The sequence below is a fragment of the Apostichopus japonicus genome, chromosome 14 (genome assembly GCF_037975245.1).
Source record: "Apostichopus japonicus isolate 1M-3 chromosome 14, ASM3797524v1, whole genome shotgun sequence".
Classification (NCBI taxonomy): Eukaryota; Metazoa; Echinodermata; class Holothuroidea; order Aspidochirotida; family Stichopodidae; genus Apostichopus; species Apostichopus japonicus.
In genome coordinates, this window is record NC_092574.1 from 20,377,872 (window position 1) to 20,394,056 (window position 16,185).

Consider the following 16,185-nt stretch of genomic DNA (forward strand, 5'->3'; position numbering starts at 1 on the left):
TGAACTTATATCCTTTTTAACTTTTTTTACTTTTAACAAATTTTTTTATCTTTTGCTGTAAAGCGCTTAAGAGCAATTTTTTATTTGAATAAGGCGCTATATAAATCTCGTGTATTAAATTAAACTGGAGAAGGACAAAGACAGAGAGGAAAGGAGAAAAAAGAGTGGAAGAGAGCTATGAGAAGAGGAGTGGTCTCTCTTGTGTGGTCTCTATGACCTTGCGGAGATTTCACTGCATGGATAGATGACACGTTGATGGTGTTTATGGCACCTTGTACCGCCGATAGGAAATTAAAGTTATTCGTTTTCGTTAACAACACATGTATACGAACTGTTTTTTCTCCTCTGCTAGATGATGCAGGACGTATATCGCATCGCATGATTGAACAATTTATCAATGAGCGGGTAGTACTCCTGTGAATCACCAACATATATAAGGATTTAAAGAAAGACAACGATCGAAAAGCAAACTAATGATTCTATAGCGATTCCGGTTTACAAGATATTCACTTGGTGCACTCCTCGGTGCAGGCCTAAACGGTAATGTTAATCTCTTATTCATTTCTCTGTTAACTCAAACAAAACATCTTCTTTTAAGTTGTTATAAACAAACAACTCTTTGTTTCAACATTGTTATGCTACAAATTTAATGTATGTAACGTGACTTCCTTAAGGGCAAAACCAAAGTGACTGTGCATATGGAGCATGGAGATTCCGGTTGTTAGGAAATAATCATGCGGGTGGACCGGCTAGCGTAATTTTTTTTTCCTAGGAGGGTTAGGGGCAATTATCATATATAGGCGTATCCAGACCCTCGCGCATGCGTGTTACTCGTGGCTAGTAGTAGTACATACAGTGTGTGCGACGCGATTCAAGTTTTGCATATGCGTTCATGCAGCGATGGAGACCTGTTCGACTGACACCCAGATTTTAGACACAATGTACGGATTTCATATGTTGTCATCAATGTGCGCGACGGACATTAATTTAATGGTTTGGTTAATGTTAATCTGCTAGCCTGCATTACATGCATTTCTAGCTTCACGGTAAACTTTAAGGTTACGGTAAACTTTAAAATTCTATACATGATACTAATATAGTAGGCCTACATACAAAATTAAGCCTGCTTTTATGAACTATCAGTTCTATCAGATATTACTATCAGATATTAAATCACCAGCCGATACGCAGACTATTAGTCACCTACATTAGCCACAACACCTCCAGAAAATTAGTAATTGAAGTGACGATTTGATCGCGCTTTAATTTGTATTTCTTTAGCCTGCGTCCCATCACTCATATTATTCAATTCTCACTTGGTAATCCTTGGCCAAAAAGCAAACTGCATTACGTGTAAAACTGTACAGCGGAGATCTACTGCTTTGTACTGCGTACATAGTGCCCACACGTGTATTACAGCGATCAATGAGTAACGCGTGTGTATGAGTAACACGCATGCGCGAGGGTTTGGATACGCCTATATATGATAATTGCCCCTAACCCTCCTAGGAAAAAAAATTACGCGACCGGCTATACCGTACATAACCGCATACCACCAAATTAACGCTAGGTCAAACTTGGATTGGAATCTTTGAACTGGTATCTACATGCATGGTTCTATACGTATATTAATCTATAGTCACAAGTAAGCAAGAAACATATCAACGTACGTAACATGAACATAGTACTACTGCAGGCAGATATTAACATAAATGATGACGTAGTTAATTAACATGTACCGAGCTGCGGATCGTACATGTTCCGTTTAAAGTCAATATTTTAACTATAGTCATGATAATGCAAAGTTGATTTAAAGGAGAACATGTAGCAACATTATGTCATTCAACAAAATTTTTATGTAATTCGGTACTACTACTACTAATAATAATTATAATAATACTATCTATTCACTCTGCTGTTGCTAGAGGCATACTCAACAAATATTACCAGATTTAAAGATAAATCTCATCTTCTGCAGTACAAAGTGTTTTTATAATGGATTTTGACGGACTTTTCAAAGACTTGCATGCAGCCTGTCTCCAAACAATTCTATTAGCAACGACAGTCAACCAACAATCCCTTTAAGCCATGAAGGCATATATATAATGCTAACATTTAGTTCCTGTGCCAGGCCCAACAACAACAAAAAGGAGTTTTACCCCCTGATCGACCTCGCGAGAGGTCCTTCTCCGGGGGATAATATTCTAATTAAACGAGCTTAAAGTGAAGTTTGATTTAGATTCTATCGAATCATATGCTTTGCATGAAGGAATCTATATAACCAGCAACTGCGAGACCAAAGAGCTATTCTACTATACATCACACTACACATCCGTCGGAAAAGATCACAAGTCGTTTATTTTCATGCTAATACTGTACTAGTCGCATCGAATTCTTTCGTAATCCCTGTTCATATCACATAGAGAAAGAAAGAAGTGGTCAGTATCACGACCACGCTGTTCATGAAAGTAGGTAAGAACTCCAAACGAAACCTAACTGGTAAGTACGTTTTCTTTAGGCATTTATGCATAACATTTCCACGGCCTAGACCATGAGCGGCGATCATGGTGGGGGGGGGGGGGGCAGGGGACATGTCCCCCCAATATTTTAGGTGGGGGAATATAGTAGGCTATCTAAAATCCCCCCAATATTCGGTGGCATAGTTTTTTTTGTGGCTATAAGAGCATATTTTTTTTATGATATCGCTAGTAACTTCAAAATTTTCTTTTACGCTTCGCGCCAACTTATGGTGGCGCCACGCTTAGATAGTATGCCTACAAGCTGCGCCCCTCCCTTGGAAAATTCCTAGCTACGCGCCTGTCTAACCGAGTCGAATTTGTAACTAAATATCACCAAAAAACGACACAGACTTTCACCGAGAGTAGTTTTTACTTATTTTCGCAATTAATTAGCTAGACGGACCATGGGCGCAGATCCTGGTGGGGACAGCGGGACGCGTCTCCACCAACTCTTTCAGTGGTGGGGACATGATATACCGTATCCCCACCAATTTGTCTTGACCAAACGCTGCATTGCGAATTTCCCTGTATTGAACTTTGGCGCAGTTTGATCCAGCATTGTGCAAATGACATGCAGCAGTTCTCACTTTATTACATTTATCCACAGTTGTTAAATTTTGGAAGGAAATCGCATTTGCGGCAGTCTATAATTGTTTTCTGGGAGAGGACCCAGACCAATCGTATACAAGGTCTACTTGGATTATTTGTCCCCTGATATTTTTTTTTTCTGCAGACGCCCATGTGTTTCCCCCAACTTAAATTTTTAATCCATGAGATCTCAAATTTAAGGAGGTTTTGGAGCATTATTGGGTCTGGGAAGTGTTATTTCCGGCGATCTGGGAGGTATATTTGCCAAAAAAATTCTTGTATGCTGAGCGCGAACAAATGGTCGTGCTCCGCTTAGATAATATCAGAGAACAGGTATACGCGTCACCATTATCCAAGACTGATCTGCGCCCATGAACCGGACCGCATCCGTAATGAAATTTGGTATATATATATACAAAATATCACGAAGCGCGCGAACAATTTTTGGGATGTAGTTGCTACGCGCCTGCACCCAAGCAAATGTCCCCCCCCCCAACAAATCGCCGCCCCTGGCCTAGACAGGAAAAAATAGAGTCCTGGCTTTGGCAGGCTCGTGTGCGTTTGATCATAAAGTACTATAATTGTACGTATTTGGAGCTCTGACTTATGCAGGCTCATTTAGTAAACCTATCTAACTTTGGCAGATTTCTCAGTACAGAGTTGATTTGCGTATTTGCAAATAGGCTCTAGGACATTTAAAGACCAACTATGGAGACAATTTTTTTTATTGGGATTTTCCATTAATTTGGGAGTTTACATAACCATAATCAACATGTGTAAAAAATAATCTTCGAAAACCTACTATAAACCATCAAAAAACGACCACGAAAATGGACATTTTGGGTAGTCACGTGACATGAACCTCTGGAATGTCTGAAAACAGAGATTGACCCAAAGGAGCCTCTGGTCACCGTGTGACGTCATTGTTTGTATACCGCGAAAATCAAACGCTGATATAGGCACTGTTTATACACAGATAGCGAACAATTGTACTGTATTTGACTTCCAATTTCGAGCGTTTGAAAAGCTGTTAGCTTAAAACAAGAACACATGAAGGTAAAAAAATAGTTTTAAGACAATTTTAAGAAGAAAATTTAGTAAAATTGGTTATTTTATTAGCAAAATTTTCACTCAAATGGAAGCATCTTTTACATAGGGGAGCGTCAATAGGTCCGTACGGTACAATATACTGTAGAACATGCAAGCAGCTTGGCGATTCCGTAATACAATTTGATCGCAGGATACCGTAAACTGAACAGAAGAATAGACCTAAAAGATGCCTCATGCGTGATATGTGACGGAAAATGGCTTACGTTACTGTCAACGAATTACCAAAAAGACACTAAACATAATCGAACAACTACGAGAAGACGCTGACCCGAATCGACCAGGGTAGCATATACATGACTAAGCTTCAGCTGAACATAGTACTTACTCGTTTTAATATCCAAAAGTACAAACACAGAAAAAGTATCCTTTCAATAAACAAAATTTAGCAGTGAATATCCAAATCCACGTTTCTTGTTCAATCCTGGGCGAAATACTACCGTGACTCTGTGTAATTCCATAGAGTTAGGTCTAGTTGAAACAGACCTTGACCAGTTACATATGGAACGCCAAAAGGACCACAGTGACATGTACCACTACTAATTTGACATGTACTACTACTAATTCGAAGTGTACTACTACTAATTTGAAGTGTAATACATGTAAAATGTCGCGTACTACTACTAATTCGAAGTGTACTATATCTAAAATGTCGCGTACTACTACTAATTCGAAGTGTAATACTACTAATTTGAAGTGTACTACATCTAAAATGTCGCGTACTAATTCGAAGTGTACTACATCTAAAAAGTCACGTACTACTACTAAATTGGAGAGATGGCGCTATTCACAATTTTTCCGATACCATGTCATCTAGTTACGCATCTGCATTAAAATAATGATGAAGAAAACATATTGTTGATTCAAATGTCTATTTTAAAGTTTATACCTTTAAGGTCTGTGGCAAATATAGAAAATAGCATATAGTAAGGCACAGCTGGGGAATCAAAAGCATTCTTGACATTTCAATGAAGGGGAAATTGCTGCTTGTGAATAATAGTGTGTATAACAATTTTAAGAGTTAAAAACTGAAGCTACATTAAGCACATTCTTGGGGATCGATGGTTCCACCTGCTGGGGCTTCGAAATCTTGTTGCTTTGCCACCACTGGATTTTATTTTTGTGATGCCCAATGGTCACAGACAATGGTGATTATAGTATTAGTAATGAAGGCAAGGAGAAGGGGAACATTCCTACAGGAAGACTGACACGTACATATATACTCCTAATCCTACGCTTACTAAGCTCTGCATATACACACATTACTGTGCCAAAATTTAAACGGTAACTTATATTTGGGCTCTTAAGTTATGCTCGGAATTAATCCAGGACCTAGTACTTTAGTAGGCCTATATTCAGGCCATTTGTAGAACACCTAAAATGCATACGGTACTAGACCTGTATATAATTTAAACAAGTAGCAGTTTTGGAATATCATTTAAATTAGACACTATATCATAGCCGCAGCCTGGCCTAGCATATAGAAAAAGCCTAGGAAGCCTAAGTTTAGCTCATTAACAGTAGCACCTCACCGGTCTTTTCTGAATTTAAAGCAGCATTTTGCATTTGGGCGCCGTTTTCTATTTTTTTGACATGTCCATCGAGTTTTTTACATATATCAAATACAAAACAGCAAACTAAGATATCAGCCAAGTTTTTCCCTGCCAACATGGTTAATTGGCGAGTAATTAAGGATATTTGCAGAGAATGAGAAAAGCATCCACGACAAAATTCCACATTTAAAATTAATCGCATACAGTACCCCAAACCCACTAGTTTGAATTCAACCAATCAGAGATGCAGGTTTAGTTATGAGCCGTTGCTAAAAATAGATTCAAGACTTTGCGTTGTCACAACCAGGGAGTTGTTATGGAACTCCCTGGTACAACTGCCATAGGCCTATAGACTGTACACAAATCAGGCTTGGTGTTGGATTACGTATTGGTCAATGACGTTCGTAGTGTTTAAATAGTCATATTATAGGCGAGGTTAATTGGGATCTCAACGGAAAATATCTTGGAGAAAAACAAAGTTGAAAGTTGCAAATTTTTCGACTTTTATGCCACCATTTGAAGTAAGATTTAATAGATAAGCTAGTTATGTATGTCGTTATGGCATAGTGGATTCAGTGAGGTTGAGAAATATCATAGAAAAGGACGCAAAATGCTGCTTTAAGTCTTTCTTTCTCAATTGTAAGTCACGTCTCCTCTGCACAGTATTTTCATTGACACTCAGCATTTCTGCCATTTGTCGATTTGTGAAACCCATCTTCACATATTCCTCAACTTTTCATCTATTTCAAATGACATTTTGAACACTTAATTTTGTTATGGTTATATCTTATGCAGGATTGCAGGTGTGATTCTCGCTTTTAATTGGGTCAAGGTCTAGTCGTCGATATAAGTTTGCATACTTCGGCATCACAGATTGAGCATAGCGCCATCGCTCCAATTTAGTAGTAGTAGCTTCCGTTTTAGAGGTAGTGGTATTGACATCAGTAGTAGTACGTGACAATTTAGATGTAGTACACTTCGAATTAGTAGTAGTACGGGACATTTTAGACGTAGTACACTTCGAAGTAGTAGTAGTACACTTCAAGTTAGTGGTGGTACATGTCACCGTGGTCCTTTTGGCGTTCCATAGTTACATCCCACAATCACAAGACAGTCACTAACGAAATAAAACGTCCGATCGCTACATAGTACCGTTTTTATTCAACTCCTTGGACCATGCAGATGCCGGAATAAACATAACGGACAATATAACACAATGTATCACGAACTCACGATACTGGAATACAACAAAGGAAATAGATAAATGCGATGAAATCCTAACATGACTATTTATACATGCTGTGAGCCAACTCACTACATGTACTAACAATGCTACCCTATAGGCACGGTATATACACGCAGTGGCGTCGCCAAGGGGGGGGGGGGGGGCAGGGGGGCACGTGCCCCCTAGAAAAAACCTAGTGCCCCCCGAGTGCCCCCCCCCATCTGAGATTTGGGTTGGTAAAAAAGTTTATATATATTTTGTTATATTCAACTCCCATCATCTGAGTTGGTGTTTCATAAGGACAAAGAAGCACAGTAATTCGTATTTTCTTCAAATGAGCTGCGAGAAAATGAAAAAGTTTATCCTTGACCGTCGGGTATCGAAGTCGTAACCCGCGCCATCACAACAGGTGTCGATATTTACATTGAATGTGTCAGTGCTCACGCCTTACCAGCGGCTATACACGTCTATGGCAAGCCAATTGCTCAACAAATCTAAAAACATGGATTATCGGTCGAAAAACCATGTTTATCGACTGATAACCATGTTTTTCGATCGAAAAACCATGTTTATCGACCGATAAACATGGATTTTCGGTTGATAAACACGGTTTATCGGCGAGAATCCATGTTTATGGCTTGAGAAACATGGAGTATCACTGATAAACATGGTTTTTCGGCGATAAACATGGTTTATCGGCGATAAACATGGTTTATCGGCGATAAACCATGTTTCTCGATAGATAAACATGGTTTATCTGTGACAATCCATGTTTATCTGCGATAATCCATGTTTTTCAAGCGATAAACATGGTTTTTCGAGCGATAACAAGGTTTTTCGCCGATAAACCATGTTTATCTATCGAGAAACATGGTTTATTGCCAATAAACCATGTTTATCGCCGATAAACCATGTTTATCGCCGATAAACCATGTTTATCGCCGATAAACCATGTTTATCGCCGATAAACCATGTTTATCGCGTAAAAACATAGCTACGGTCCCGCACAGTCCGCATATGGACAAGTGCGGAATAATAATCGGCAACGCACAGGCTTAGTAACAGTACACCGTCATCGATCTGACACGGTCGTAAATCAACCTTTAAAGTTCTAGACTGTACAATTATCCTGCATAGCTTTAGGCTCTTTGAGTAAACACTGTGTGGTTATGTTCATGTCTACAATGTAGTTCATCATACAGCGTTCACACAAAGACCTCCATACTAAGAAAAAATATGTGGCAGGCGTTGCAAACTACAGTAATTGGTAAAAAGAGGTCATATTACGACCAATTGCAGGTTGAGTTTGTAATCTCAAGAAACTTTTCCATAATAGCGTGATATGCAACTAACAAGGCCTGGGAAGTGCCATTGACAGCAATGTGGGAGCAATTTTCGGCCTAAATTTTCTTATACTCTTCGCGCCAACTCATGGTGGCGCTACGCTTAGGTGGTTTACCTACAAGCTTGGCCCCTTCCTTGGCAAATTCCTCGCTACGCACCTGTCTAACCGTGTCACAATTTGTTTCTAAATATCACCAAAAAACATCACAGACTTTCACCAAAAGTTGTTTTGACTTTTCGAAATGAATTAGCTAGACGGACCGCATCCGTAATGAAATTTGGTTTGCCGATTTAAAAAGAAAATATAGGGCTGTACGGTAGCAACCAGTATATATGTATATATACAAAATACCATGAAGCGTGCGAACAATTTCGGGGATGAAAGATGCTACCCGCCGGCACCCAAGCCAATTCCCCCCCCCCCCCCCCCAATATTTGAAACAAATCGCCGCCCGTGTATATACAGAAGACCGTTTAAGTCATAGGAAACAGCCATTGAGCATAATAGGAACTCGTTTATAACTCTATGGAAATAGCCTAACTGCATAATATAAAGGCTTACAATAGTCCAATGGCTAAGCAAAGTCAAACCTGTTTTGGCATTGTATTTTCTAGATTGTTTGTAAAGGGCACAGATGCATCGCGCGTATAGTGCGCTATATAAGATTTTATTTACATTACAGTACAAAAATTCCGCAGTAAGCTGGAAAGTCTGTGTATGAATTTGTCAACAGAGGGTTGGGAATTTGATACTCTCTCCTCTCTATTCGGCAAAGGCGCCAACGCAGAATTGATCAAGAGATACAACCCGGTGCACACCATGAACCGTTTCACATCGGTAACAGGGGCCATATTTCGTTGTTCCTAATTATGGAAAGGACCGGGCCCATACGAAGTTTGCGTACGGCTCGCCCACATGCGGCTTCGGAACTAAAGATTTATCATATATATACTAACATAACATGTAGAGTTTTGGAAGTAGTTCCGGTAAATTTTCATCAGTCGCCAAATATAAAAACATGATTTATCGCCGATAAACTATGCTTATCGGACGATAAACATGGTTTATCGCCGATATACATGGATTTTCGACGAAAAACATGGTTTATCAGTCGATAAACCATGTTTATCGGCGATAAACCATGTTTATCGGCGATAAACCATGTTTATCGGCGATAAACCATGTTTATCGGCGATAAACCATGTTTTTCGACAGATAAACATTGTTTATCGCCGATAAACATGGTTTATCGCGGAAAAACATGGCTTATCAGTCGATAAACCATGTTTATCGCCGATAAACCATGTTTATCTGTCGAAAAACATGGTTTTATATTTGGCGACTGATGAAAATTTACCGATAAACATGGTTTATCGCCGATAAACATGGATTTTCGAAATAAAAACATGGATTTTCGAAAGAAAAACATGGAATATCTAATGAAAATCCCTGTTTATGGTTCGATAAACCATGTTTCTCAGAAAAACCATGGTTATCTGCCGATAATCATGGTTTTTCGGTGAAAAACCATGTTTATCGGTCGATAAACATGGTTTTTCGAGTGATAAACATGGTTTATCGGTCGATAAACATGGTTTTTCGACCGAAAATCCATGTTTCTCGATTTATTGAGCATTTGGCTTGCCATACACGTCCGCTTCGCGAGCTACATGACTCATCGTTCAAAACAATGAATTTCCCTGTTCTGGCTGTGCTGCAGCCGTGTTTTTATTTCCTAGGAAGTAGGACGAATATTCAGAAAATCACTAGGTGCAGTCCAATCAAATTCCTGAAAATTAGTAGGCCACCCCTACTCTCCACAGAACACTATTTCTGGACCTTTCTCATGATTCTGACATTAGAATATGAAAGAACGCGCTTTATTTTTTCTGGACCGATGAGTAATATCGTTGCTCTGAACCCTAACCTTGATTTCGAAACAAATTTGAGAATCCCGTATTTTTTGTGGACCCATATTTTAACCCTGTTGTGTAGGGAGTGCAGAGGTCATTTGAGGTCAGATGCTTGTAGGAACAAGTGGCGAATGTTCACACCTGCATACTGAGCCATACTCGATGTGTGATCAAACTTTGGATTGCATGGTGAGATCCCTGATAGGAGCCAATAACGATGCTGGAACCTGTTACATCTTAATAGATAATGGGAGAAAACGAGAAGGACAAGAGAGGAGTCGGGGGTCATGCCACACATTAATTCAACAAATGCAGGTTCTATTGATAGGGTTAGGCATAATATCGACAGCATGTGGTTCCTATCCTCTGAAAAATTCTGCGCGTTGTTAAAATCATTACCTAAAAAGTAGCAATTTCTGGATTTTAGCAACAAATGTGGCACAATTTTGCATCTAGCCCATCCTCCGTATGCGAAAATTTTCCAAAGGGGAGGGGGAACCCCTCCCCTTAGACCCCTCCCCCAGGACGGCGATCCGTATCCACCTAAGTGCCCCCCCATCAAATGCTGGTGCCCCCCCCAGACTGAAAAGTCTGGTGACGCCACTGTATACACGGTCATCTCTTACAGTAAATATTATACTGTCAATTGCGTGATATAATGTTACATGTAAGGACGTCCAGAGCTTGTTTACGAGGAGACTTAAAAGGGTCAATTTCACGTTAGCAATGTCCGACACAGCTATCGACAGTATATAATTTTCGCAGAATGAGACATTTGCAGCATACACAGAGGCAGGGTCATGCATGTGGACTCATGGGCATGAGATACTCCGGGTGCTGAAAAATCTTTCCGCGTGGATCTCAAAAAATTGATCCAAAGTCTGCGGCGTTTTACGTCGGTGCTTTTACTCGGAAATCTAAAAAAGCTGATGCTTTTGTTGGATGAGCTATAACTGCAACCTCCTACAACACAAAATTGTGGCATTTCGGGGGAAAAGCAGTAATATCGTTGATGTTTTTGGCAGCTCAAGTATACAACTTTACACACTAAAAGTATTGTTGTGAGTGAGGTATACAAACAGTGACGTCACATGGTCACCTGATGTCTTCGGAATGTTTCAGGAATGTCTGAAATAGGTTTCATAAAAAGCTGACTTTTCTTCCCATTTTTCACGTATTTAACGTCCGAAATTGGTAAAGTTAATTACAGCAATGTAATTGGAGTGAGTTAAGGATTACATACATGCAAAATGGTTGGATTTTATGTTCATCGAAAAGTCTCCATAGTTGGTCTTTAAACAAACCAGCAGTTCTGACCTCGGCAGACCATGGAGCTATAAGGGCAGACTCATTCGGTAATTCAACCGTTAATATTATCTGACTTCGGCAGATTTTTTATACCAGTGCACAGCAGATATCTGACTTACAGATATTGATTTACAGATTTACAGATATTGATTTAGATTCTATCGAATCATATGCTTTGCATGAAGGAATCTATATAACCAGCAACTACGAGACCAAAGAGCTATTATCTGCTGTGAACAAAATCGTCCGCATTCAGCAGACACATACAATAGCGTAGTACTCTGGCTTAACTATAAGCCAGTCTATGATATTGACGGTTCGAAGTTAATCAGCACAATGACGGTATTCAGTCAACCAGCGCTTCTCACGTGGTTCTGGAATGCAAAGCATGATTAGATAGAATAGTACTGTTTTTATAGAATAGACACTTTTTTTTTCTTGGGAAAGTTGTCTATTGTTCAGTCAAGGAGTTGTTGGTAAGTGAAGTACTATGTAATAACATTGCATAGATGCTATAAATAAACGAGAGGTCGGAATTAAAGAACTAATTAGGCAGGGATCTCTAAATGGGAGGAATTTCTAAGTAAATAGGATTTGGAGACGGAGCGGTTTCTATTGTTTGGGTCGAAAGTGGTTGCTACTTTGTTGGAATTTTTTGTTTTTTTCTTAATAAAGGCATTGAAGACTCGCCCCAAACCGCGTGCGGCCATCTGAAAAAAAGTTAACTTTCCGTTGCTTGCAAGTGACGTTTTGTTAGTGTCGCTACAAAATGCAGACAATACAGTAATGAAAAGTGATACCTTGTTATCTTTAGCTGGACCTGAGATGTCCATCGCTGTATTGTTTGTACACTGTGCTGTGGGTATTGACCGCAGCTGTATGTACTGTCTGTAAACTAGTGTCTAATTCTCGATGGTAGCAAGAGTTTTTCGATCAATGGGTCGTTCTCTAGGTTGTTTGTATATAGTTTGGTGTTAAATTCTTCGAGTAGGGTGAATAAAGATTTTGTGTTTCCTGCGCGGAGAACGTGAGAAGTAGCTATTGCCAGGCCCAGACTCGACTTCCATTATTTATAACAATTTACCTAATATAAGTCAATTGAATTGCGCTATAAAGGTTAAATAGCCTCCGGTATAAAGGAGTCCATCCAAATAGAAGTGCTTCTACCCGTGAAGTCTATAGTACAGACACAAACTTAAATATGCAGTCTATTCATTGCCGTGATATACATATTGCATAAGCCCTTATGAAGGTTATTCTATAGGCTAAATGACGTTATAGTACAACCGGTATTTATTATACCTCAAACATAACGTTACTGATATAGATCGGTAATGCAGCGCTGAAGTAGAAATGAAATCACTATATTATACATCCAACAATTGTGATATTAGTCGCACGTGACTGTAGCATATACAGTAGGAATATACTGAGACGGTGAATGCTTCGATTATTAAATTATTTCATATTTGTTCTTTGCAGAATGAATAAGTGAGGGTAGGTTGAATTTCGAACTAAATATAGCAATGAATGAAATCTATTATTTGAACTTATAAATCACGTTTAATTAAACGTAACCTGGTCTCAAGTGATATAGGCCTATACCATACAAAAGCGCCATATGCAAACTTCGTTTCCCTTATTTTCCCTCTCCACAGAGTTCTCATTTTGAATTTTTGTTGAGCAGATATCTTTAATTTGAAGTAAGTAATCTACTCATATTTAATAACGTATTGGCTGTATAGACTTTGGGTAACGCGTAAATCAAGAGAGCGGACGTTGGGTGGGGGGGGGGAGGGGGGAGTTGGAATTATGCCACCCTTTGGTAACCTTGGGAGAGGGGAGGGGGAAGTATAGAATTGGAAATACACTGCGTTAGATTAAACGCATCTCTTCACGGATCACTTTAGTCATATATGAACATCTGGAATATAAGTTTCTGTGTTCCAGACAAAAAGGAGATGATATTTGGCTTTTGGTCTCCCTTAACTCGGTATTCAAGAAAACAGTTATAGGCTTGAACTAATCAATTGAAAATCGAAAGTTTTGCTAATGTCGAGTTCGTTTATGACTCGCACGTTAACGTTCGTTTGCTGAAATAGTCTTAAGGACGTATCTCAGTTTTATCATTTGTAACCCTATTTTGATAGACATTTAACGAAAACGATAAGATATATTATAAAAAGAGACCTTGTGTAGTCTTCTTCCGCCACTAACTATATCAAAGTATGATGAAATCAATGATAAATATTCAATTACTGCAAAACAAATCAATATGTGGAAACAAATTTTCTATTCATTTTGTACTAAACCGTTAAAGCGTTCTCCTTTGATAACCATAATGATGTATGTATATTAGATCCTCCTGCAAGCAGGAACTCGCGAAGAAGCCTAATTGGCTTATCAAAGCCGCAAGCTGACCGAAGTCAGTCTCTCACATTCATATTTAACGTCCATGATTATGAATTGTTAATTGTCAACAACCCTGTAACTGGACGACATACATTAATCTGGGAGTGACTCGAACCGGGGACCTTATGATTGAAAGGCACCGGTGTTAACCACTGAGCTAACACTCCACGTTGATCTGTTTCTGTAATGATCTGTTTGATCTGTTTGTTATATGTCTGTCTGTCTGTCTGTAATTGATCTGTCTGTAATGATCTGTTTGTTATATGGGGGTTTCCAATAAAGTTAGATAATATTAGTTACTGGTGGTTTTTGGATAGAAATATCGAGAAGTAATACCCAATGCCACATGTAGCATTGCTAAAAATGCAGGCTATAAGGGTAGACACCTACAATACAACATGACTACAAAGTGACTTAGCACATGATTATGAACATTAATACTCTTGCATGTCTCTTCACAGACGAAGCACTTATATTTTTAAATTCATCAATTTACAGACTTTCAGGAGTACAAAATGGCCCTTCAGCATATACTAAAAGAGATCGACAATCACCACTTGGAAATGGTGCGTTTTGAATTGACTGATTTTTACGGTATATCTCATTGCAAGGAAATCCCATCCAGACATTTCCAGGAGAAGGTCGAAAATGGAGTCCTCCTTCACGGTGGGCAGTTATCAAAAGATCCACAAGCTGCACTGGTTTCAGGAACTGGGTACCATGAAGAAATTAACTTCGGTGACTTTGAGTACCATGCAGATTTGTCTACCTTTCGCGCTGTACCTTGGGTACCAGAGACAGCTCGAGTTCTCATCTATCCCAAATATCGAGGGAAACTTGTAAATGGCTACCCGCGCAATATTGCTGAAAGACTCCTCGGAGTGTTAAAATCGGAAGGGTTCTCACTCTACTCGAGCCACGAACATGAGTTCTTTGTCGTGGATGCTGTAACAAAGAAACCAATCACCGACGGTATCCAAGTTCGTTCCACCATCAGACTTGCTAAAAATCGCGATTTCATTTCACAGATTGCAAAACAACTACCTTTGATGGGAGTAGACTTAGAATCGTTCGAGACCGAATTTGCTCCCGGACAATATGAAATTACCTACAAGCCAGCATTTGGTTTGCAGGCTGCAGACAACGCGTTTACTTTCAAGAACGGGATCAAAGAAATTGCTCAACAACATGGATATCTTGCAAGTTTTACCACAAAGCCTTACGCCGATCATGTCGGTGCCTCTGCCCATCTCAACCATTCTCTTTGGGACGAACATGGTAAGAGAAACCTTATGTTTGATGCCAGCTCACCCAATGGGTTGTCAAAGATAGCAAGGCACTGGATAGCGGGTTTGCTGTACCACGCTCCTGCAATCACGGTCCTACACTCACCGACCGTCAATTGCACAACGCGCATAAGAGAGCACCGATTCGCACCAGCTAACGCCACATGGGCTATCGATAACCGTTCTACTGCCCTCCGTATTAAATCCAATGGTACTGCAGGCGGCACTTACGTGGAGAATAGAATGGGGTCCTCGGGCGGATGCCCGTACACTAGCGTGGCGGCCACAGTAGCAGCGGGTCTGGACGGCATCAAGAATGAATACGAGCTTCCACCACCAGTAAATGGTCTCGCATATGAAGAGGATAATCTCCCGCCAAAGACTGCGAAGCTACCGACAGACATGGAAAGTGCTTTGGAAGCATTACTCGCCGATAAGGTTATATGTAATGCAATGGGAGATGAATTTATCAAATGCTTTGTAGCTCTTAAGAAATATGAGTTGGTATGTGAGGCGGCAGCCATGGAAAAGGGAATGGATCATGCCGAATGGGCGCGAAGTTATTATTTTGATTACCTCTAAGTTATTTCAGACTATTAGTGGATCTGCATGCACAAGAACTGTGGTATTCCACCAAGCTTTACTTTTGCTATTATCATCTATACAATGTTGTCAAATTTTGACTTCTACACTCACCACTAAACCGATTATTTGAAGTTTTTTTTAAACGTAAACTTGACTCACGTGATATATACCACAAAAAGGCCAAATTTTCACTTTTTACTTCGCTTCCTTTCTATAGTAAATGGAGTGGTTACTGGAACGTAGAGGGTGACGCAAAACCAGTATATATAGGACAAACACACACACCCACACACAAACAAGAAAACGCAAAATTTCATGTAAGAAAACCGAAGCATTTGAGTGGA

The 16,185-nt window shown here is 39.6% G+C and overlaps 1 protein-coding gene across 4 annotated transcripts; it reads left to right on the plus strand.

The window, feature by feature from the left end:
• Positions 1-448: 448 nt before the first annotated feature.
• LOC139980344 (lengsin-like) lies at positions 449-16,133 on the plus strand. 4 transcript variants are annotated; one of them, XR_011797544.1, is made up of 3 exons: positions 449-540; positions 13,217-13,261; positions 14,432-14,441. XR_011797544.1 is itself a non-coding variant. In XM_071991954.1 (3 exons), exon 3 carries the CDS (start codon positions 14,486-14,488, stop codon positions 15,836-15,838), a length of 1,353 nt encoding a protein of 450 aa, XP_071848055.1. In that variant the 5' UTR covers positions 449-540; positions 13,217-13,261; positions 14,469-14,485; the 3' UTR covers positions 15,839-16,133. The 4 variants fall into 4 exon arrangements, 3 of the variants coding, with proteins under 3 accessions (XP_071848055.1, XP_071848054.1, XP_071848056.1); XM_071991954.1 differs by lacking the exon at positions 14,432-14,441 and adding an exon at positions 14,469-16,133; XM_071991955.1 differs by lacking the exons at positions 449-540; positions 14,432-14,441 and adding exons at positions 12,020-12,034; positions 14,469-16,133.
• The last annotated feature ends 52 nt before the right edge of the window (positions 16,134-16,185 follow it).

Coding starts and splice junctions, on each gene's coding strand:
- LOC139980344 (XM_071991953.1), top strand. CDS start 2,463: ATGAAAGTAGGTAAGAACTCCAAACGAAACCTAACTG. Junction 2,500..14,468: donor CTCCAAACGAAACCTAACTG/GTAAGTACGTTT, acceptor ATCAATTTACAG/ACTTTCAGGAGTACAAAATG.